Source organism: Glossina fuscipes, unplaced genomic scaffold, assembly GCF_014805625.2.
Source record: "Glossina fuscipes isolate IAEA_lab_2018 unplaced genomic scaffold, Yale_Gfus_2 1, whole genome shotgun sequence".
In the NCBI taxonomy this organism is placed as follows: Eukaryota; Metazoa; Arthropoda; class Insecta; order Diptera; family Glossinidae; genus Glossina; species Glossina fuscipes.
Genome location: NW_023998415.1, coordinates 21,722,312 through 21,748,786, shown reverse-complemented (window position 1 = coordinate 21,748,786; position 26,475 = coordinate 21,722,312). Strand labels below are relative to the sequence as shown.

The window sequence follows — 26,475 nt, the reverse complement described above, 5'->3', positions numbered from 1 at the left end:
TAAAATATTTATTTATTTAATTTTTTTTTTTTTTTTTTTTTTCGTTTTTTGAAAAAATTGATGCTATAGAAAAGCCTACTTTAGCAGTAATAACTTCCTAAGAACTTTTTCTCGCCACATTCTTGTTCATTGCTGTACGTACTGGGGGGCATGTTATTGACTTCCTTGCGGTCGCATCTTTCACCAATGAAACCTTCAGGACATCTTTAAGATTAGAAACGAGAAGAAAAAATTGTAAAATACACCAGCATGAAATTGTTGAAAGAGGCCAAGCTCGGCGGCTTAAATGCATTAGATGTTTAAATAAAACTTACATGCAAGAATATGAACCGATTTCTGAAAAAAACTTGCAAGGTCCGCCGTTAAAACAAAATTCGGAAGCGTCATCCGGACAATTGTTTCCGGTTCCACCTATTAGATGTGTTTCAAATAACGGTACTAAAACATACATTGAATTTAAAAAAATAACCATCACTTTTACTTTTAAGTCATTTGATGAAAGCGATTAAATTCAACTGACATATAGAGTTGACGGGAGGTCGATGTGATAAGTACTTGTGTTTAAATACCGAACAGATGCACAGAGAGAGAACGTACAAGAAAAAAAAAAAAAAAAAAAAAAAAATCGACAAAGCACCGCATAAGATGACATTTATTTCAATTTCCAACGAATTTGTGTAATGCTTTCGTTGGCACAACCATTGAAATGGCTCGTTCGAGAGGAAACACAAAGGATACAAAGCACTATCACAAGGGAACTTGGAAGTCTCATCAATGAAGGGCGTACATCCGTACATTGACTTGGACGTAGGCGCCAATAAAGCATTGCAATTGCGCTCGCAAGGCGCTCCTATTCGAATGTATCTTAACGTTCCATTTATGAAATGTCTTGCGTAAAAGATTTACGCCCGGAAAATTTCCTTTAGATGGCCAATGTGGAAAAAGTATTAGCCAGTACTTCATATTTTTCCAATTCACTAAGTAAATTTAGTATTCAGCTTATGGAAAATAATTTCTTTTCGACTCCTTTCGTACACTGATTTAACGATCCGTTAAGGGCGGTGAAATAATTCAGGATAAACCTCTACCTAATCAACCACATCGGCCAGGCTCGGTTTTCATTCCTTTCGGTTTGGCCGAGCCGAACGTCTACTAAATAAAATCCACAATAAAATACATTCGAGTTAGTTGCAAAATTTCAAAAAGAGCCTTAGTTTAAAAATGTCTCAAAAAAAAAAAAACAAAAAAAAGAAGAAAACAATGAAAATATTGCAAAAACACTGTTCCCTTACTAAAAACACAAGCACTTATCACTCTCATAGGGGGGTTGTAAGTGGATGTATGTGCGCGTACATACTTGGATAGGCTTTTATAACCATCGCTCTTCGCTCCACATTACGATTAACTTTGTTTTTAGCCCGGCACTCATAACGACCAGCATCTGAGGTATTGAAGGAACGTATAACGAGTTCCGATCGTTTTCTTTAAATGCGAGAAAAAAGAAACATACAAAAAAAAATAAATAAATAAATAAATAAATAAATAAATAAATAAGAAAACACATAAACATAAACGCTAAACATATGTAAATGTGGGTAAATTACATAAAATTATAAAAATCTTCACATACTTGTAATGGTAAAACTGATACAGTTTCCGATTTCGATTAATTGATTTGTGATCCTTAAACCATGTCACCTTGGGTGGCGGTCGTCCATGTACCTTGCACACTATACGCAACTCTTTGCCATTCTCCACCGTACGATTATTGGCTGATATCGATCTTATGGAAGCGAGCTGTGCTGTAAAAAAAGAAGAGATATTAATAAATGGTTGATGATAAGAGCAAAAGTCGATGAGAAGAGCAGATATCGCCTATGCATAAGCATACAAGCGTTTCCTCTTTTCTATGCTTATTCCCACAACGATCAAAAAAAAAAAAAAGAAAAAAAAATCTTTAATCAAAGAAAAGAATAAAAGATATTATGAAATTATCATCACATCTTTAGCGCACACCGAGGGCTGCTCGATAATGTTCTTGTCTTAAGCAGCTGTCTGCTCTTATCATTTAAGCCATGTGTGCTTTCAGTGATTTCATTGACGTCAATGTGTTCAAATAGTGTGCGTTTTAGTGAAGTTGTAAGTGAAGTCAATACTCAATGTTTCGTTTATCTCTCTTAGAATTTATGAGATTCAAAAAAAAAAAAAAAAAAAATGTTTTCTTTAAACTAAATAAGATCATTAAATGTTTAGTTATTTAAGTATCTGAAGCGGTAGCAGTAGCAGTAGCAGTAGCAGTAGTAGCAGCAGCAGCAGCATTATTGACTCGAGAAAGAAAAAAAATTTCGTCGTTGTTTGTTGTTATTGTTGTTCTTCTTATTAAAGAAAACGTCAACTTAGTAAACAGGGGCATATCACATACAGGAACGACAACAAATACATCAAAACGCGACAACCGAAAATCGGATCAGTGCAAGAGGAAGCATTATGTGAGAGATGTACGCATGTAATACTCGTACTTGTATGCATGCATGCATGCATGCATGCATGCATGTACAACAGTAATAATATAACAATCGGGAACAGAAAACAAAAACAAAAAGAAAAAAAAAAAAAGAAAAGAAAAGAAAAACAAAAAACAAAAAAACAATAACAACAACCAGCAATCTTATAATGTATTGCATATTCGTACACACATATACGTACGACATATAAATGATACTTTAGTTGGTTGCTGGAGTGATGTTGTTATTGTTGTTGTTGTGTTTCTACTTTATTTTGTTTTGTTCGCTGTACGTACGTATGTACATGTATATATATATATATATATATATATACGTATGTATATATGTATACATGTGTGTGTTTGTGTGAACGTTTATATGTGTTTCATTTTCTGAAACGCCGTACTAGTTGCAGCACTTTTGGTTAAAGAGAAATGTAAACATTTGCCGGAGTAGAAAAATCATGTGAAAATTTTTGGCTTGCCCTGTTCAGTCAGTCGTAAGGTGAGTTATGGGGGCGTGTGAACAGCCAACGTAAAAGATAAATGTGTTGATAAGCTCGAAATAAAAAAATAAAAATAAAAAAATAAGTAAATAAATAAGAAAACATACATACACACACACACACACACATATATATATATATATATATATATATATATATATATATACCGTAACGAAAACACACGCACACACGCACACTTCTATACAAGAAAAGACACATTCACGCATACTTGAATAAATTCATAAGGAGCACACACGTTCATACGTATGTATAGAAAATAAAAATGCGCTACTGTATGGCAATGGTGGTGACTGCACTGAGGATGATTCACAGTCGATATTAGTGATTACGCCGGCACCATCGCTATGTATATAGAAACGAGATGAGTGTACCTCTGTGTAAGAGTTGTCTATGTATAAATAATACTTTGAGGTGAAAACTAATTACGAAAATCGAAAGTTTGTGAACTAAAGCAAATGTTTACAGCCTTTCAAACACAAAATTACCAAAACTAATTGACTAATCGTATTTAGAACGGAAGCACACTGATGACCCACATATAAAATCAAAAAAAAAAAAAAAAAAACATTTTTTGTTTTTTTGCATCAGCTGTGTCTATGACAAAAATCATTCGATAAATCTTTTTACAGCTGCGCGAAGCTATTTTCTTTCGTACGTTACATTATATTTGGGTTACAAGCTTACAATTTCAGGACTTTTTATATAGACACCCACTTGTTTTGTTTATACGTATATTCTGCCGTTTATTGTTGTTATTGTTGCAGCTGCTGTTAGCACTATTGCAGTTGTCTGTAGCCTACTGTTATAAGTTGTGCTTTTTTTTCTTTTTATGCAATATATCTCTATATATATACGTATATATATATATATATATATATATATATATGCTTACACATACACGCACACATTATTTATATGTGCTGTGTGTTGCTTTTTTCTCACGGTGATAACATTATTTGTGTGCGCAAAGCAGGTTTTGCAGCTTCTTAAAAAAGCGATACTCGCGAAAAGTCGACATCTCGTACACTATTGTCGCGGCTACGTAAGCCCATACACATAAACGCATAAGACATATATAAAGTAATGACCAGTTAAACTCGGACACCGACCAAGAAATTGTTTTATTTATTTATTTTCTTCATTTGCTCGAAAAATATTTGGAGTAATAAAATTTATTAGGCTCATATATGTGAGAGTACGTATGAGAACGATATGGTATGGTAAGCACTTGTATTTAAGCGCTAATAGCGCCATTGGTAACGCTATGTTTCGAAATTTCAAGTAGATTCACCAAATCGTCTTGCATTAACGAGGATTAATTATGAGAATGCTTGGTTGCCTTCGGTTGTAATTCTGGAGGAGTGAAGCGAACTTTTCGATTTTGGACACGATTAAAGCTGTGCTGAATCTTTAATTACGGACAACGGTTCATTTCAAGTTAGGCACGTTATATAAGAAAACGTGTTAGCTAACGTTTGCGATAATTTACGATAAATTTGCGATGGAAATGCTTCTAGTTTGCATTTGATTGCATATTAAAATCAAAAGGTCGTTTGTTGTATGGTAATTTTGGATCATATTTCTACAACTTTTCATCACTCAATTTATTAATAAAGCGAGTTAAAGGATTGCTTCTCTCGGCTCTTACAACACGGCTCTTATGCCAGCTCGTTTTGTCCTTTTCTTAATTTTCTCATTTTACCATTATTATCATTATTATTATTATTATTATTATTATGTTTTCTTATAAATATGCGTAACAGTTCATGCTTATAAACTAAACTATTCAAAAATCGTTCAATCCGCAAGCTCATTATTACTTTATTATTCCAATGAATGTTTTCGATCTTTATTATGAATTCTTAATCAGTTAATCAGTTTTTTGTCAACATTAAGTTTTCTCTCTCTCTCCTGTAATTTGCTTTCATTTTCATATGGAATTCGATTTTCCCGAGAACCGGCAAAGAAAATTATTTTTATAAGTAGGTTTAAACGTACAATGAAAGTTTCGAAAATTTTTTTATTAAATATTAAAAGTAAGTGAGTTAGTGTGCATATAATCTAATGTCGATCTTAAGAAATAAGTAAATACTTTAAAATATTAGGTCTTCGTGTAAGGCTTCGGTGTTCGGTATCATTACTAGTCTTTCCTAGTGCTTAAGTGCTTAAAATATATTAGTTTGGGGAAAAAGAAATCCATTATTTTTATATGAACTTCAGGACTTTATTTAAAATGCTTCGGATTGTCCGATTTGGGTTTTGTTGTATGATTTGTTGCCATTTTAAGAAATCTTCAGAAATGCTTTAACTCAAAAGGCTTAAGAGAAATTCTGACTTGCTAAGAATATTATCCATTTATTCTAAGCTTGAAGGAATGTCAGTCCCTCACTCATTTAAAAATGATTTAGGTTTTATGATAAGTGGTCACCGTTTAAAACCAATTGATTCGTCTGATTTGTCGATTTGTGTGCCGCTTAGCAGCTTGGCGTCACATTATTAACGGATACTTTTCTACTAGCGATAAATTGCATTTATTGTTTGTAATTATAGATCAGTTAATGATAGTGTACGATATTGGTTTGTAGCCACTGTTCGCAAGTTCAGTAATATATGCACATACGAATGTTTGTTTGTCTTTTTATTTTTCATTTTTCTTCATATTTACTTTATTTCACAATTTTTTTCAATTTTTTTATTTCTTTATCTGGTTTCAGCTTAGCACTATTACAGTGTGGTGTTAACCTTTAACAAATTAGTTTTAGGTTACACTCAATGTGTGATGTTAGGCATCTGTAATGTTCACTCTATTTTTGTTAACCGCGTTCTATCACACCACGTATTTATTCGCAAACAAATACAAGAACAACAAAAATACAAATAATAACTAATAATAATAATAATAATAATAATAATAATAATAATAATAATAATAATAATAACAGCAACAATGACAATTAGCAAGAAGAGTAAAACGCTTATTAAAACTAAGATGACGACACACCGGTCAGCGACCAAAAGCAACAAACACGATATACATGCACATAACTATGTGTATTAATTTTCCTTTTAAAGGTAACATCCGTGCTGTACGCGCGTTTCCCAAACTGGTCAACAGTTGAGCATGTATAACTATGACTACCAAACCAAAACTGACTTATGAAATCTGCAGATTAAACAACAAACTTGGTCACAAGTTGCATTTTCAGCGACGTAGACCAGATAACAAATGAGAAAAAGAGAAAATGTGCTGTTTGTTGCTTCATTCGCTAAAAACGAATACGAAATAAATACGTTCATACATTATATAGATATAGATATAGATACAGATATAGATATAAATATAGATATAAATATAAATATAAATATAAATATAGATATCGATATAGATATATAGATAAATATAGTGATAAAATAGATGGCTATATAAGTCTAAATTGAAGCTTGCCGTGGAAAAAAGCGAAGCCATACTGGGGACGGGTAAAAGGGTGCTCCAAGTGCCAAAAATAAAGGTAGATGGGCACTACATTCAATTTAGTTTTAACAGTTGGCGATATCTGGGCATGCAATTAGATACGAACTTAACATTTGCGGAACACATTAGGAAGGTTGCGGATAAAGCAATAGCAACCGTCACACACTGTGTGCAAAATGATACCAAACATGAACCGATTAAAACCGGCGACACGAAAGCTTGTATACAACGCAGCCTAGGCTCAAATGATGTGTGCAGCAGCGGCAGCTGTTTTGGCCGCAATTATAACCATCGAGCTACTATTAAAAAGGCAACGCCATAGCTCCAAAAAAAAAAAAAAAACAAAAAAAATCTACCGGCGAAGAAAAGCACTGCGATCTATCACGCGGTCTACAGGCTTAAGACTGCTTTTAAGCAGAGCAGAGACGGAGATATCACTCAGGTCAGGGAAATTTCTCGAATTATTTGTGCCGTTTCACGTTACAAGCAAATAACACATGCGACCTGTGCCAAGGCATAAACGATGATGCGCAGCACACTGCTTTCGCGTGTCCGGCTTAAGCATATTTGAGAAACATGCTTTTCAGATCTTGACGGGTAACACGCTCGTTTTTTGCAAGACATGCTTCGATGTTAAGTCACATGAAGTCGGCATCCGACGCTTAATCTCAGGCGAGTACGTGGTAAGTAGCATGACGTTGTGAGAATCAAGAATCTGTAAGAGGCCATCTCGACGTAATGTGAAAGTGGGATGGCTTTGATCCCGACGTGGGGTCATTACCACTATTTAGCAGTGCGGTGCCACTACGTCCGAAAGAAGAGAATTATAAATATACAGATACAAATATAGATATAGATATGGAAACGGACATACATATATATGTATGGAGCTATATATGTATATAGAAAATAAACAAAACTAAAATGAAAGAAAATGAGTATGAAAGACTAACTAACAGTCTTCAGCAGGCGAGATATAGTCTTTTTTTCAAAAATAATTACAGAGAGGTTATAAAAGATGAAAAGATTTCATTCAATCAGCTAATCATAAGCTTTACTAACTTATGCAGAACCTCTCTTCCAGTGTAAAAAATGTACATAACTTCCAGGCTAACAAGATCTCTGAAGTATGATCCTCGATGATTGAACGATTGCACATCTGCCTACAAATGTATAAAGTGACGGAGCGATGAAAAAATGATATTTCTCGACATAAGATTAAACAAGCGCTATCGCAATGCTTGGGTATTTTCGTACATATATAGGGAAAGCGCGATAGCGTCGTATGGGATTCTTTGGCAGTGTTTTTTCAATACCGTCTGGAAGTTAAACGGTTAAGAGAGCTTGCACTTTCAGCACACAAATCACACTAGTGATAACAACTTTATCAGACTTGTTGTTCACTGCGAAAAATTTTGTCGTGCTCTCGCGCGACAAAATTTTTCGCAGTGAACAACAAGTCTGATAAAGTTGTTATCAAAAAAAATTGTAAATAATAATGAAAAAAAATAATTCAAAAAAAAAAAAAAAACAAAAAAAAAAAAAAAAAAACTACATTCATACATACATACATACATACAAACAAACATATATATATAAATAAATATATGCTTAAAACACATATATGTGTATGCCCGTATATATGTTTTCATGCACGTACAATAAGCATTTAACGTGCAAACACCTAATCTTACTATCAACAGATATTTTAATTGCATCATTGCAGATGTAACACGCCGAACACCGGCACACAAATATATAAATATTGGTAATTGAAAGAGTGAGTGAGTAAATTGATGTTCTATCTATCTATGCATCTATCTATCTATCTATCTATCTATCTATCTATCTAGCATTCCATTTGATTTATTGCTCCCTTGTGCATATTTGCCTGTTATGAACTGAGAAATGAATCTTAAATTTTCGTTCTTACTTTCTTCTAAACAAACTAAGTTTAATAATAAGCGAAATCAATCTTTATTTACTTATGTAGCATATAAAAGAAACCAAATGCTCGAGACTTAATAATGAATGTATTTGTACATAAGAATTGCTTGCTATTCCGACTCTATATGAGACAAGAAGAAGATAATTGTTAATTATAGTATGTACGGGCAATGCCAAGCGATTGGATGTTAAAACTTTTGTGATAACAATAATAATAATAATAATAATAATAGCCGCATATGATCAAGTATTTTGAAATTTAAAACAAACTTTGTAGTGAAAAGGAAGGTATTATTTTTTAATTTATTATATTATTATCGGTCACTGGCATCAAGAACGCCATCTTTTGCCATCTTTTCTACAAATTTTCAATCCCACCCTTCTAGAAATCGAGGTTTTGTGAAGCTAAATATGAATCGAGGCACCTCCTTGATATTGCGGTTGATTTATTGATTTAGCGGTTGATATTGCGGTCACAGAACGCACTTTTGCCTTCTGGAACGTTTTATATTATCATAAAGAATGCATTTTTCATTTCCAATAACGATTTTGCTAAGATCTAAGGATCTCTACGAAATCTGGGCAACAATGAAGTACAAAATGGATTAACGAATTGATTAACGATTCTTATTGCTCGCAGGTTATGAATGATGCAGTTACCATTTTCCTTGCTAATGTGCTTTTCCAGTTGCGGATAGCCAGCCGTGCTCTTCCAGACCTATCAAAGATATGTCATAATCATCACTATTAAATCGTCTGACCCAACGTTAGCACTTGTTGAGTTTCAATATTCCTTCGATAATATCGTAAACGTTCTTGGCTGTTGCCCCGCGTTGCATTAAATGCCGCATATGCAAATCAGCGAAATGAAAGCAACGAACGGCGCTGTTTTATTGCGGGCTAATAATGAGAAGTTATACTTCTTATAATGTTTTCGAGACACGAGCTTCCCGAAATCTATAAAAAGAAATGAGTTTACGCTTCAACAACCGGTACGGAACTAATGGCATAACCAAATCTTTATATATCAATAATTGATTAGTTATGGGTACTCCTCATAATAATAGTTTATATATTATATAGTTATAGTCGTAGGCATTAAGTATTTAAAATTCGGCTTTAACCTCTTTTGCGTCCGCTTGAAAGTGATGTTTTGTGTGAGCGTACCGGGAGCATTGTGTTAATATCACTTTGCTAACAATACATTGTCTGCTTTACATTGCCACATACGGATGCTTTGCAAAAGAAGAAAGCGCAAACACTAAAATACACACAAATGAGGATATATGTATATGTATTCGTGTTATATATATATATATATATATATATATATATATATATATATGTGTGTGTGTGTATATGTGCGTCTGTGTCGTTGCCTGTGTGTGTATGAATATATATATATATGTATATATGCATGTATGCATGTGTTTGTGTTTGTGAATCTATGTATGTAATCACAACTAGGCGTATATATGTATTTAAGTACAATTGAGACTGATACATACAAACGTACATTAAAATATATTACTCTGTCAGACACTCGGAGACTGTGGCAAAAGATAAGGTAAAAAGTGATTTCATGAACATCATCACCATTATCACCATCTTCATTGTCATCATCATCATCATCATCATCATCATCATCATCATCATCATCATCGTCATTATCATCATCATTATCGCCATTGTCATTATCTTCAATCTGTTATTGTTGGTGCTGCTGCCGCCGCCGGCATTATCTTGCTTAACGGCATTATTTGTGGTCATATTGTTTTGCTTTAAGCAGGATAATGATGATGCTATGTTGTGCTACTCAATGAAATTAAACTGTTTGTAAAACATTCAATCAAGCTGACGCTATTGTTATCGTCTTTTAATTAATAGGTGTAACACTGTGTTAATTATATCTCCTTATGTACAATCGTTTGTATATGTATGTCTATAATGACAACGGTGTTAATTATGATAACGCTCTTTTCACAGCTACCGTGTTTATTGAACGCATTATAAATAATAAAGATAAAGATTCAATTTTCTTTGCTTTTATATTCTTGAAGGAATCGTAACATAAAACAGAACAGAACACAGTAAGCTCCCGCTAATGCATAAACATATACACGCTCGCAGTTAAGTCAGACAACAATTCAACTTAGGTATACACGCCTCCATAAAAACACACGAACATTTTGTGCGCTTGGCGTTGAAGTTAAGAAATTCACTGCAAAGGAAGCATTTTAGATGATGTATTCGTAACGTAAGCAAATAAGATTTTATTATTATCATTATCATTGTTAAATAAAATTGTCTTCTCTTTTCTTTGAAATAAAATTAATTATATATTTAATGCCAATTACAGCATTGAACCGATAAAAGCGTACCATACGTTCGTTCATCAAGAGAGCTTCCTCTCATTTTTCCACAAACGTCAACAACCGAAACATCATATTAAGTCGTCACACAATTTTATTTGTATATATATAGCGAGTATACCGCAATAAGACAAATATATACATACATACATAATGTAAGCATCCTTTACGAAGCGACAGCACAATGTAAACATAATATTTATATTTATATACACACAAATATATATATATACACATATATATATATATATATATATATATATGTATATATATAATTGGTCTGTATCTGACTACATTGACAATTGAATGTAGTTTAGAATTTGGTCTTAGTAACAGGATAATTTATACTCGTGTAATATGAAATGTTCTAAGACAAATGACGAAGCCAAACAGTGTTTCGCGCCGGATCAATATAACAAAAAGCAGTTGCTGCGGAAGCTAAACGGAGCATACCTTTCATTACGAACAAGTGTTTGTTATACGCATAGACTGATTCATTATACAGAAGCGTAGAAACTGAATCATGTCACATATGTGTTGTTTCCTATCTTTCCATCGAAAGTTCGGGCACTCTTCTAATATTCAATTTTATACCGCAGAAATTGCAAATGTATTGAAAAGAATCTACATACTGCACTCTACCCTAATAAGGTTTCATGGGACACGTACGTAATACTTGTGTCGCACTGATCACTTTCTTTTTAATTGCTTTCATTAAATCTTTCAAATCTTCATTTCTCTTATTAATTTCAATCGATTGTTTCATCTTTTGAAAAAAAAAACAAAAAAACAAAAAAAAAAATTGATAATGGACATAAGGGTATCGACTCATTATCGATTGTTCTTGTCTTTATGGTATAAAGCGCGTTGTTGTTGCTAAAATCATTGAATGAATTCACAACTCACACGTCTGACCGTCCGGTCTTTTGAGTATTGAGAAAAGCATTGAAAAAGCAAAGGACGACTGGACTTGAACGAGTTTTGTTAGGCTAGGAACCTAGCAATGCTACTTGGGACTTAATCATGAATGTCACTGAATTTCTCGACTATGTCACTGAATTTCTCGAATATCGACACGGTTAAAGCAGGAATACATTGTTGATGAAGCTAACAATTAGATTTGGACATTTGGAAAAGCACGCAACAGCGGAGAGAGAAAATATGTTATATTCGACCCTTATATAAAAAACGTAACATGCTGATAACGTATCATCATTCTCTCTGACACATAGGCGGAAAGGTCCGTCTATAGGTATAAGTTTTCCAAAAAAAATATAAAACAAAAAGAATATTATGGCCGGGAATAAAACAAAAAAAAAAAAAAAACACATCTCATATGGCTAAAGCATAAATGACACTTCATCGGCGTCTTCATTACTACTGAATGATAGCATTTCGACTTCACAAGATGAACTCAGAAGTTGACTTGAAGTCTTATTAAGCTTATTAGCTTATCAAGAATCCGTAGTCCGCTGAACTCAACTATCTAGGATAGACTAAAAGGTCGAATTGAGAAACGTCAGGAGGTATACACCACTTGAGATCTCAATACACTAACATATGCAAGTCCCCCTTTAACTTTAATCAGCTTTATTGATAGTAACATATATCCCTCTTTTTTCATTTATGATTGAGTTTTAGTTTTTTTTGTGGATTTAATCATGTGTCATGTGTCTGTTATGTCTTTCCTATTCGAAAGGAGAATTATTTTTATTTTCTTGCCGTTTGCATGTATGTATAAACATAATTAAATTCAGTTCCATAAACATAATTTGCTGTTATTGTTCTATGTAGGTATTGATTGCAATTAAATTTTGAATTCTTGAGCATAACGCGCAAGTGTATGCGTTTTCGCATTTTGTCTGACCAGAGCGTTTCCATTTTGGCCAACCTAAACATGGATAAAGCTAACGGCATGCGATAAGCCGCACCGTACCGTAGAGTAAGTTGAACACTCGCCATGTACATATGTGCTTATTTTAAAGGATGTACAACATCAAGCAGGATTTCACGTAGGCGTGGAATACTTTTACAAAAATTCTGCATAAAAAGCCTGTTATCTGAAAAAGTCTTATAAGAGGAAATCCAGTAAGAGATAATAATTTGACATACATGATAGCGTGTTACAATTCTTGATTGACGTATTATGACGAAGGCAGATGCAGAATCTGTCTTCGGCGAAGCGACGTAGGGCATAAAAACGGGAATGCTCGATAAATAAGCAAGCACCTACTAGCAGTGACAGTTCACAATATAAGAATCAAGATTTATTGAAAACTTTCTTCTTCCCTTTTAACACTAGCCAGCATGGGTGGGAATATTCGAATATGGGAATTCGATCTAAATCTTATAGGATTTTTCTTCGATCTTCATTGATATTCATTATACCCCACGTCACTTGTGATACAAAATAAATTGAGTTCGTGCGAATGTAAACAATAACGAGAAGGAGTCGAGATAGACACCCTTTAGTTTACCGATATTAGTAAATTTAGAAACATTTTCTCTCTAAGCTTGATGTCTGTCCATATTAACTTGTGTTTAATCTATAGGGGGCAATCTATAAAAGGGAAAGTCCCCGGAAAATTGTTCAGATCAGTTCACTTTTTCGGACTCCTTCTCCTCCTCCTCCTCCTCCTTCTCCTCAGAATAGAATAACCGTGTTCAGCCGAATGTTGTAGGGTATTTGGCGGTGCGTTGTTGCCGACTATAATGTAATTAATTGTACTTAGCTTAAAACTATTAGATAACAATTTACAATCTGATCAATCGAGTGAAACGAATAGAACAGAACAGAACAGAACAGATGATAGACAGAGTACTCTGTCAGTTGTTTATCGCATAATACAATGGGGATCATGCATGTGGGTGCAAAGGACTTGAAACGGATGAGCTTAAACGTTAGAAAAATGTGTCTCCGGCGAAAGAGAATCAAATGAAACTAAAAATTTTAATTAATTATATTTTCGAGTAGTGCAAGATTATAGATCAATTTACTTATGTGCAAATAGTTGAACGAAGCAGATGATATTATGCATAGAATTGTTCTAGATCGCAAAATGGGTAACAATTTGACTGCGCGTTCGAGATGTGACAACTTGTGACAATAGATTTCCGATACGCTATAGTTCGCTTTCTTTTCTTGATCGGTACATGTTAAATCACATTCATTACGTTACGGCCACTCCCTCTTTCTCTATTTCACTTTCCTCACTTTCTTCTGACCGTCACCATGCTACACGTGCAGATGACACCTGCTGAGTGATTGGTCATATTAGAAAAAAAAGATAAAAAAAATTCTCTTTTCATATCAATTTGTCGGTTGTTTACTAAGATAACATGATTTACATTGCATGGTTTGCAATTTATTTGGAATTATTTTATGTACGAAATAGTTCGCGATATGCCCTAAATATAATATAATAAGAGAATGTGGATAATTTCTTTCGAGCACGATATGAATGTCGCGTGCAATCGCAACCATATTAATAGCACTTCATACATATTGCAGTTGTTGTTGTTCACCATTCTTACACTGGAGTAAGTTTTAGTGTAAACCGCCTTTTGCACCTTTTAAGTTTAAAAGTTTCCGTCTTTCTTCCTTCCATATGGGATATATGCGTAGTAACTTTATATAATTTTAATCAATAGCCAATAAAATTAGTAGGGGCTGGAAGTTTCGTTTTAACTTATCTACAGTGGAGCTTAATAGTTTTTAAACCATTCTTTTTAAGTATAAGCAAAATTATGGTTATAGCGTTTATTCATTGGTTATCAAATAATTTACGTAGTAAAATTTGAGATTTTCCTTGATATATAAATCATAATTTCGGACAGAAATCTTCTATGAATTAATACACAGTTTTATCTGTGCTATGTATTTTATGCATGCATGCATGCATGTATGCATAATGCAGAAATGAAAGTACATACATGGACGAGTAATTACGTTTGTGGATATAGCTTTTTACACAATATCCAAATTAGGAATTATTCGCAGAAGTGCAAAGTCTGTGCTAACATTCGAGAAGCTTCAAAGCTGTAATCATAAAATCTTAACCATGCTCTCTGCTCTGGGTATAAAATTCTATCACTATAAAGATTTCAATTGACCAAGTTGACTATGAACGCTGCTACTATAGTATATATTTTAAGTCCAAGTGCTAAACTAATAAGAACAACTAACCACCATCACTACTAACGTGACCAGTTTTCTTCAGTTGACAATTCTGGGCATATTATTTAGCGAGTTTATTGTTTCGTTTTAGTAGTTTTACTACTACTACGTCTACTGCTATATATAATGCACACCAGACGCACAACCTTGCCATATATTAACAATAACAATTGACACATGAATTGTTATGCAAACAGGGTTGCACTATTTGACCAAAAACGGTTTAAAAAAACGATAACTACCAACTTTTGTTTTGTTAACGTTAGCGTGTAAATACATTTCAATATATATATATATATATATACTATCGTACAGTTTAGTTATCTTACACAAGAACGGGAACGAGAACGAGAACGAGAACGAGAACGAGAACTACAACGAGAACAAGAATCCGCATGTAAGTAAATAAACGCAACAGATAATAGATATTAACTTGCCATCGTAGCGAAATGAAAAATTGAATAAACATCAAGTGATACCTACCGCTTCATATATTTGTATATTTAGAGGAGTATGACAAAAGCAACATCTCCCCCTTCTCAATTCTGTCTTTCCTCATTCCACCATCCTTTCACCGTCACTCCGTCGTCACCATTTTCCTTCTCCTCGCTTCTCCTACCCACTATACGCTAATCATCGTTCCATACAAGAAGAAACACAAAAAAAAAAAAAAAACAAAGGAGCAAAACACAGCACTTTGAAGGATGACGATTTAAATAAATGTTATGAAAAAACGTTCTCAACATAGTTGAGACCGCATGTTATCCTCTTTAGCATTTCTTGCAGGCACTCCTGCTCCTCCTACCCCTCCTCTTTTTTTGGCATGTGGGATTTCTTTACTTCCCTCTCGCTACATGCCTGCTCGCACCAAATAAAAAATAAATATGCAAAACAACAACAAAGCAGGAAAGCAGCAATTGCTGAGATTCGCTTTTTTGAGAAATAGATATTAAATATAACAACAATATATTATTGAGTTAACATGAATTGGTTGAGAAATGTATCTCCGGTGTCGGATGATACCTTTGACAGAATAGAGTCATACAATGACACTCTATACAGGCTTTGTGGTAATGACATTTAAATTGCGACCAAAAATTGTATTCGCACATGCTTACACATCTGTTCAGGTGAAGTTAAGTTAAATCCATACGGCTGGCTATGCACGACACTACATACTACATAAACATATATATGTACACACGTATACATATTGACATACACATACACACACACACACACACACATATATATATATATATATATATATATATATATATATATATATACATATGTACACACACACGCACACACACGCCCCTTTATATAAGAGAAGTCCACAGTATAAGTACCATCGGCAAGGTATTGCTGGCAGTCTGCAATGAGTGCGAATACACACAGCCACGCACACAAGTACTATGTTTATGTGTACGTACGTGCAAATGCGTTGAAACAAAATAGTTGTTTTATTGCTCGTATTCAATAGTAATTTTTTTTTTTTTTTTTTTTTTTTTTTTGTATTCTGTTTTGCGGATTGTCAGGTTTCGATGAGAATTATATTTACACACATACATGCATGTGATCATGAGAAAATTGCAAGTAGTTAAACAAAAAAAAAAAAAAAAAAAATGCAGAAAATGCAGCAACACTGCAGCTGCCAGCAGTAGCACCATTGGCAGTTTTGGCAATTGGCAGCATATTCAGCAGTGGCGCGTCCATGGCGCACTTTTTTAAAATTCTTCCTCAGTAAGAAACTAATATTCATTTGTAATTTTAAATTAAGTTAGAAAATTGATTGTGTAATTGTTGGTGTAATAATAAACGGGATCTAATGACATATAAATGTCATCAAAGTCACTCAATTTAAAGGGGAAGCAAGAATTTCAAAATGTTTAATGCGGCAAATGGATTACATCTACGCTCCTTCATGCAGTGCCTTGCCGATTATTTGGAAATTGTATCGGGTTTGAATGAAAGAGATTAGATGGTAAACGAGTGATATGTTTTGCCAACTCTGGCGCACATAAAAAATTAACTGACTACACAACATGCTATTCGACTGAGTGCCAAACAATATGAACTAACCGACTACATTGACCAAACGCTGCATACTATGAGAATTTGACTGGGCTGCAGATGCAGTTGCTGAAATCGTAACCACAAGTAGCCCATGGTGGAGTTGCACTCTCGTTCCTTGCATGGTAATCAATAATCGAATTGATAACGATCGTGTTTAATTTTCATTTTTGGATCTTGCGCATGGTTTGTGTTGTGGTTTTTGGTGTTATGTACGACGGACGCGCTTTAACAGTTCTGTTGCAGTAGTACCGTGCTGTGCCGGCTGTGTGTTGCTTGGCATGGTGTGGTGTGGTGTGTTGTGGTGGATGGTATGCTCTTTGGGTATTGCATTGCCAGCCGAGACGCGACATAAATTATTGCCAAGAAAAACAAAAATTGGAATTCCTTCGTTTTTTGATTCACACACACGTATATATATATATATATATATATATATATATATAGTTATACAATCAAGACAATAACGTATCGCAAAATTAAATAAAGCAAAGCTTGGCTGGCGCAGGAATCGAGCGGTTTTAAGTTGCACAGGTAGCATATATGCGCAGGGTGTTTAAATACTCACACGGGACGCCAGTTCATCTGGTTGGTCGATTATTACTCCTATTTGCGCTCTCGCACTCCAACAATACTTTTAAGATATTTGTACACATGCTTGGGAAAGTCTAACTTTTTTACGATTTAACCAACTTGCTAGCTGTCCAACTAATCAGCCACATCGAACGACCAAGTGGCTTTTCGTCATTCAATTGGTCGGTCGTTCAGGCGGTCAATCGTATATGTCTCTGTGTTTCGGGTATCTGTTTGGGCCAATGCGCAAACTTGAGATCCAAAGCTACACTATGCTAATTACGTCATGTGGTCTGCCGCTTATGGACATATTATATTGTGGGAACCAAAAACTGGTATCGAACTGTTTGGCGACGCCAGCAGTATTCGTCGCACAAACAGAGGTAAAGACACTTTTTCCTTACCGTTGCTACTGTCGTCGTTGTTATTACTATAGCTCTGCTGTAATAAAAAAAAAAAAAGTAAAGAAAAAATAATAAAAACTAAAAGAGTGCCTTGGCTACTGCTTGGCTGCGACCACCATTGCCACCACTTAGGCTATTGCTGTCTCTGATGTTTTTTGTTTTTCTTTTTCTTTTCGATTTTTGTTGTTATTGTTGTTGTTGCTGTTACTTTTATTTATGTTGTGGCTGTTATTTAAGCAATGTTACGCCGGCGAATAATGGGATTTTTACATTATGTTTTATGCGGTCAAGTACGGCATTTGTCGGTATTGGAATTGGTGCTACTACTGGATGTTTGTTGGTGGCATGTACAAACACAATTACATACATACACATACGTACATGTATACATATACGAACCGAATGTGTTTTCGTATATTTATATATATATATATATATATATATATATATATATATGTATGCTTTGGTGGCTTAAGTCTAGCAATACTATGAAAATACATATGTATGAATAAGAGTAAACGTACGTATGTACAATAGTAGCTGCGCCACCACAGTATAGTAGATTATGTGACACGAGAGGTTTAAGCTTTTGTGTGTGAAAATATTTTTGGAATGAGCACAAAGTCAATTAAATTTATTTTAAACACTCCACCATTACAGGAACACACACACGGTCTTCATATATTAAACTTGTTGCTAGTTGGCGGTGTGCGTGTCCGGTGACCGGTTGGTTGGTTAGTTGCTTGCTTTCTTGGTCGGTTTTTGAATAATAAATTGTAAAAATGAAGACACACACAATTCTCAATATATGCATATATATATATATATATATATATATATATATATACATATATATGACATACCTATATGACATACCTATGCATGTATATGTATTTATACATACACACACACACACACACACACACACACACACACACACACACATACACACACATACACTTACGTACACTTATACATATATATATATATATATATATATTTATCTATATACATCCCTATCTTCTTTATTTGGTAATACAATAGCACAGATACAAACACGAATGCGTACATACATATAAGTCTGAATACTCAAACTCACATACGCATACATACATACGCACATGCAACAAGTCGAATGACACAGTATTTTTATTGGAGTCTTTAGCTGCTACAAAAGATAATTGATTTTAGCCGCTAACATTTTGCATACGAGAGGAAGATGAACGGAGAGGCGAGCATGGTGCCAGGAAACGCGTTGAAACAGAGCGAGCATTATGAAAAGGTGTGGGAAAATATTTGCTGAAAAAGGAACCCGCTTTTTACTTTTGTATGTGCGCAGCACTGTCTGCCGCATATCGAATCGTTTGTTCAAGCGAAAATTTTAATCACAAAATTTATTTGAATATAATCGAACTGTGTGTATGCGTCTGTGTATGTATATGTATATGTATGCGTATATGCGTGTTTTTTTGTTTTTTTTTTTTTTTTTTTGTTACACATTCATCCGCTTCTTCTCTGATATACGCGGACTCTCATGCTACTTTTGTCCATTTAATAACTAATGGCAGCTTTTATGATGTTCTGCTCTTAAATAGGGTCATAACGTGTTTCAGGCGACAGGCGTTTGTTCGTTCATTAACGCTTCAGCTGAATCATATACAATTGTAATTTCCTCTTGAGAGATTATCTTTCAAATTTGCAAATAAACGCCAGCATTGTTTAACAGCGGCAACATATCGTTTAAGTAAAAGAAAACATTTGATGCTGAAATTATTATCATTAACATTATCATTATTGTCATCATTAACATCATCATTATTGCTATCAACATCATCATTATGATGATCATCATAATCATAATCATAATCATGATCATCATCGCAATCATCATCATTATAATCGTTTTCGTTATCATAAAAGACAACATTATAATCATATGCATGCATAAATACACACACGCACAAATATGCACATGCATATCAGCTAAGAAATGTGTGCCAAAGTAAAAAAAAAAAAAAAAAAAAAAAAAAAAAAACTGCAATACGTTTATTCAATTATCCACAAAACTTCAACATAAGTGACCTCATTGACGCGAATGACGTCAGAAAAACAGAAGACAATCTTATTGCCGTTGATTTTGTTGTTCATAGAACTTATAATTTTTTTTTTTTTCTAAGGCTTTCCTATAACCAATTAGTCGACGCATAGTTTCAATGACTTCTTATTGTATAGCAATCGACAAAGCAAACGAATGCGAACATAAGCACGTTTTAATTGATGATCTTGAACGCAATTAATATTCAATATATTATTGTTTTTCGTTCAGAATGCAAATACAATAAATAAATGTAAATGTAAATCTACACAATACTAAACATTCATCGTCATATGCATTGGGTATCTTGTGGGGCAGATGCATGCAAATGGTGTCACCTACCATTTCCATCGTCACTGTTTAGCTGTTTCGTTGTTTCGTTGTTTCGTTGTTTTGCTGTTTTGCTGTTTTGCTGTTTCGCTGTTTCGCTGTTTCGCTGTTTGTTTAGCGTAAATTTAACGCGCTTTAATTCTGAATCAAGAGAATATTTAGCATTGTATTGTATTACATTGTAAATGGAGACTGATTGTCAAGGTTGGCGGATTTCTTAATTCAAACAGTAATTACCCAACCAAACACACTTGATTTACTGCGTGACAACTAAGCGTTAATTAAAATTATCTAGTTTTCCTTGGGGTGGATGGATAATCGTCCTATGTTTTGTCGTTGGGAATAGTTGGGAATTTTTTTTATTTTTTTTTGAAATTTCTTTACAAGCAAAAGGAGAACTAAACTTTCAACAGCAATAATAATAATAAAAAGCGCAACAGCAAATAAGTTAAGCGGTTTGAATATCTAAAGGTTTTCACTCTATACGAAAATACGAAAAGGCAAAGAAACCGTGTCAGACATCAAGGCAGTGAGCGTGTATTATGCAAACGCTTTGAACCGCAACGTAATATTTCGAAAAAAGCGGTCCACATTATAAAAGGTTGCTTGCGTTAGACGCAAACGTACATATACATATTCACAACGTGCACACGTACATAAATGAGTGGTGCATGCTTGTGATTGTAGCAACTGTTTGTTGTCAATTCAAATTGCTTCGCCTGTGGCTACGTCTGAGGCTTCAGTTGCAGCTGTTGATGGATGGCAATGGCAAAGACCGGAATCCAAATATAAAAAACTTTAACAAACAAAAAAAAAACTTAATTAATAAAAGCACTGATTAGAAGAACACATGCTTTTCTTTTCTCTTCTCTCACTCTTTCTGTCTCTCTCTCTCTCTCTCTCTCTCTCTCTCTCTCTTTCTCTCTTTCTCTATTTCTCTGCGTGCAATATAACAGCAGCGACACACTAAAATTCGTCTACGTAGCTGCCCTTCCGTGTACCCTGAGCTCATGTGAAAGAGTAGTGTTGTTGGAAAGGTTACTTAATGATTTCTGATATGTACATAGATACAAGCATATGCATAGCCATATAAATATATATAGAAACATACGTATCAACATGCATATGTACGAACTCCTCAATTTGCGGGTGTGTTGTGTTGTGTTGTATAAAATTATTTCGGTCTGGTGAATACTAGCGGAGCGTGAAGTTGGCAAAAAACAAAAACCAAAAACAAAAGTAATTTAAAATTAAGGAAAATCATTAAAAACTGAATTACAAATGAGTGCTTTTATTTGCGATTTTTATCAGGCCCGTCATCATAATGCAACAGGCAAACAAACATTCATATCGAAATACTCTCATATATAGAAAAAAAAAAAAGGAAAAAAAAAAAAAAAAACCACTTTAATATGCAATTTTGTGCACATACATATACGCAGGCACATAACCATAAAAACACACATAAACACAAACACACGCGCATATACGAAAATATATACGTGGGGACACACACACACACACACACACATTCAAAAAAATATAGAAACATACACAAATGTGCGCTCACACGAGCATAGGAAATCAAATCATGCTCTCATCTATGCATGTACATCCGTATCCGCCTGAGATAACGCTTATGTTAGTAATGTTGCGTAGTATAAATAAAGGCTTGTTATTTCCATGTCTATCGCACTCTATCATCTCTAATCATCTCTAAAAATTGACTAACTTATATCATTTATTAATGTCAAACACTCACCATAGTTCTCGCTCACTGCATTCCGGACCGCATCGACTACACGTCGTGTCCTTCGGATCGGTTGACCCAGAATAGTAAAATTACCGTTGTCTATTTGCTGCACAAATAATAAATATATACGACCGGGCTCGATGGTATCCCCCCGCACTAGACCTCTTAGTCTCAGTTGCTCGCGATATATATCACATTCGCCGCTGCTGTTACCGTAAGCGAATTGCAAACGTAAATATTTCTGCAAGTGAAAACCTATCTGTTGTTTAAATATCTCACGCACTTCTACGGTGGCCGAGAAATTTGATCGGCGATCTGGTGTCATTGATACAATCTTTCCCTCAAACACTGTTGGTGCTTCAAACGCTAACTGAGCCGGATCTCTGGCTGAGCAATATCGGCGGGTATGCTTACGAAGTCGTTGCTGTTGTTGTTGTTGTTGTTGTTGTTGTTGTTGTTGTTGTTGTTGTTGTTGTTGTTGTTGTTGCTGTCTAATATTATGGTGTATTTGGGGTAGATAACGTTTTCGAAAGTTTTGGAATTGCTTTGGTTGATCATTAACATAACGTTTAAAGCTACCGTTTAAGGACTCCCGTCTATTACGGGCTGCCTGCTGCTGCTGAATAGTATGCAACTGTCTCAGGTATTGTTCATGAATTAGCATGCGACGTTGCTTCTCCGTTAATTCCCCGTTCAATGGTAGCGAAGCGGGCACCTCATAAGATTCAATAACATACCGCATGGGCATTTTGATTAATTTCGGTGACGAGAAATTCACATGCGGTACTAATGAGCTTGATGACACGCCGCCGCTATTGCTCCTACTGCCGCTAAGCCAATGCTCTGTATTATAATTATTTGCAATTGATTTTTGAATATTTTTAACTACACGCAATGTGGCCGACGACGCTGTGCCCAGTGTTGTGGTTCGTTCCGCATATAGCGGCCAACTTTTACCCGTTAATGGATATCCCACAAATGGTCTGTGCTCTTTTTCATCATCGATTGTCTCTGTGTCACCGACATTGCTCCGCTCTGTGTAATGTGATGGCCTCATTTTGTATTGATCGCCAATATTTCTTAGAATTTCTCGTCTGATTCCTTGATTTGTTGGACTTCGTGCGTGCGTGTGAACTTTTCCACTTGTATCTTGGCGGGTGGTAAAGGGTGGAGGTGGTGGCGGCGGTGGCGGTGATGTTTGAATTGAAGTTGGCGAGGGTGCATATGTACCATAGACTGTGAATGCAACTGAATGTGCGTTCATTATGGTTGCCAGTATTGGTGATATTGGTGCACATGTGACAAGTAGCAGCGCAACGACCACAAGTAAACTGTACACTGTAGAAGACATTAGATTCGTTTGTATGCTCCATTTGCGCAATATTCGCGCATTCATGGCTTTTTCCGCAATTTTCACCGAGATTCCTCAAACGTTTAAACGTATCTCGTCGTTTGCAGGATCGACACTATTCTTGAATATTTATTTTTTAATATTTTTTATTTATTTATTTATTTTTATTTTTATTTTTTTTTTTTGTTTCACTTTTAAGGTAATACTTTAAGTATTTAAACTTTTCTTAGCTAGCAATCAAAAACTCGAAGCACCTTGTTCTTCTGACTGAACTTTTCAAGGAAATAATGAAACATTGAACACATTTATAATACGAATTGCATTGAATTCAATCGAATTAAATTGTATTGAGTGGGACTCACACATTTGTTCGATCATCGTATACGTTCACATATTTTTGGCATTATTCGTAGAAAGTGATTGCAATATTGCCACTTTTTTGAGTATATTTGCGGCATTTTTACTTACTTTCGTTTTTCTTTTTATTATTATTATTATTATTATTATTATTATTCTTAATATTATTATTATTCTTAATATTATTCATTTGTTTTGTTTACACAATATTTTCAAAATATATACGATGATGTATAACATTTCATTTGCTCGCGCAAATCGAGTAGACTTGGGCACGTTGATTAATTTTTAATAATCCCCTATTCGCTGTTGTCGTTCACACATATCGATGTATTTACGCGTTTATGTATGTAATTATAAATGTATAAATAGCGGGGCATGGTTGTCTAAGAAAAATCATTATAAATATTTATGTATTTATAAGTGTATGCAGTAGAGAGTGTATAGTGCGCAAGGAGAGATCAAAAAAAAAAAAAAAAAAAAAAAAAAAAGAAAAGAAAGAAACACATTTCAGACGATTCGATATCAGACCAGAGCGAATTGTATTCGACGAATAGCTGAACTGAATCGACTGAGTATACTTATACCTATACAGATATCGTAGTCATACAAATAGATAAATATTATGGTGAATGAATTTTATGTGATGTACACACACACATATATATACATATATATATATATATATATATGTATATATACTTATTTGCATACGCACACATATAAATATACAGGGGCGTGCATACATATATAGATACAGACACGCATTTACGCAAACACACATACGCTTATTTGCGCTCCTATTCTAACATGTATGTATATTAGTAATTACATATATATATTTCTTTTCTTAATGTTATTTATTTATTTTTTCTTTAACAGCACAAGGGTGCTCCGCGCGCGATGTAAATAAACTTTATGTTGTTGTGTTGATTGTGATGATGATGAGCTAACTAACCAGACATTCTATATTTTAGCTAGTTTTTCTTGCGTCGTTCGCTCGCTCATTCACTCCCTCGAAGCTCTCTTTAGACTTTGTGCAATTTTGTTATTTGCTCGACAACGAAATATAGCAGCACAACATTATATGAAAATCATTTGAAACATTGATAATCCGAAAATACTTTAAAAACCGTCAAGAGCGTTTGTTTCTTGTTGCCTTTGTTTGAGCTTTTATTGTTAATATTGTTTTGTTTTTTGGTCTACGTTATCCATTTTCGAATGATGCGTCTATTACAAGAACAATAGAACTACAGTTACGAGCGCCACGACGAATGACGCGTTAACAGCGACAGCGACAGCAAGGTATTTTCCTCGGCAATCAATATGGTTGAGCTGCAATATCCCTTCCCCCTCCCCCTCCCCCTCCCCCTCCCCCCGCCGCACCACACTTCCCTTCTCTTTACGCTTTTTTCCCCTAAACAAACAAACAAATAAACCGACATAGATACAGAGACGAATCTGCTATACTTACTATGCATATATGAACATATATTTATATGTAAACTTATACATGAAATTATTTTATATTCATCGTGTATCTATGTATATATATATATATATATATATATATATATATATATATATATGCATATATATGTGCACATGTGTGCGTGTGTGTTTGTAAATAAATGTTCTTAAGCAGCATGCGGGTATATTTTTATTTTTGTATGATTCACAATGATTTTCACGAGTTCATTTTCTGGCGCAAGCTGTTTTTGACTTTAGAGAGTGCGACCGCCGTCAACGTTTGCTGAAGAGGGAAAAGAATCTACTGTTTCCACACATGTGTATGTATGTACAATACAATATAATACATGTGCGACTCGTATAATTATCATACCGTATAACACTTATATATGTCCGTATGTACGTATGTATGTTCCTGTATGAACGATCTGCCAGACACACACTTTTCTAATTTTAGACAGAAAGTAATTAAAACAAAAGTTTGTGTAGTTGCCGAGACGAGACGGGATGACGATTGAGTAACTCTGCGCGAGGCGAGGCACAAGAATACAAAAAACATATAGAGTTGGAAAATTTATGCCTTGTCCCCGTGTCGAGCCCGTCCATAGTTTAATAGGAAAAATTTTGCGTTCATTTTGATTTTTATATTTATCGATACGCTGTGTATGCATGTTAGTAAGTGTATATACATATATATATAAATATATTTACGTACGTGTATAGATATATACCTATATGCATGCATACATATATACACATATACATATGTTATTGTATCTATTTGTCCATTTCAAAAAATAAAAATAATTTTTGAGAAAAATTATTTTGAAATCTGGAGCCTTTACCTTCCTGTTGAGACAATGTATGGTTGTATGTGAGTGTGCGCGAATGTTATTGTTCCATGAAAGTCTTATTAGGTCTTTGGGGGTCATAGAAGAGAAAAAAGTGTTGTATATGGATGTGTGTATGCCTATATGTGTACTTTTGTAATAAGTAATTGCTTTTAATGAATGTCTGTCCAATTGTATGCATATGTGCTTGCAGGCGCGCGTACATGGGTATGATTGT

General features: G+C 34.4%; 1 protein-coding gene across 2 annotated transcripts in view; it reads right to left on the bottom strand.

Moving 5' to 3' along the window:
* The window catches only part of LOC119645151 (protein vein), a 26,453-nt gene extending 2,369 nt beyond the window's left edge, over positions 1–24,084 (bottom strand). The window contains exons 1-5 of one of the 2 annotated variants that reach the window (XM_038045114.1): positions 22,239–24,084; positions 1,631–1,802; positions 1,358–1,482; positions 315–438; positions 143–204 (exon numbers count right to left, since the gene is read on the bottom strand). In XM_038045114.1, the coding sequence (XP_037901042.1) occupies positions 143–204; positions 315–438; positions 1,358–1,482; positions 1,631–1,802; positions 22,239–23,625 (1,870 nt within the window). In that variant the 5' untranslated portion in view covers positions 23,626–24,084. Of the gene's footprint in view, positions 1–27; positions 205–314; positions 439–1,357; positions 1,483–1,630; positions 1,803–22,238 lie in introns of those variants that run through there. The other variant, XM_038045113.1, reaches the window with a different exon arrangement.
* Between the last annotated feature and the right edge of the window lie 2,391 nt (positions 24,085–26,475).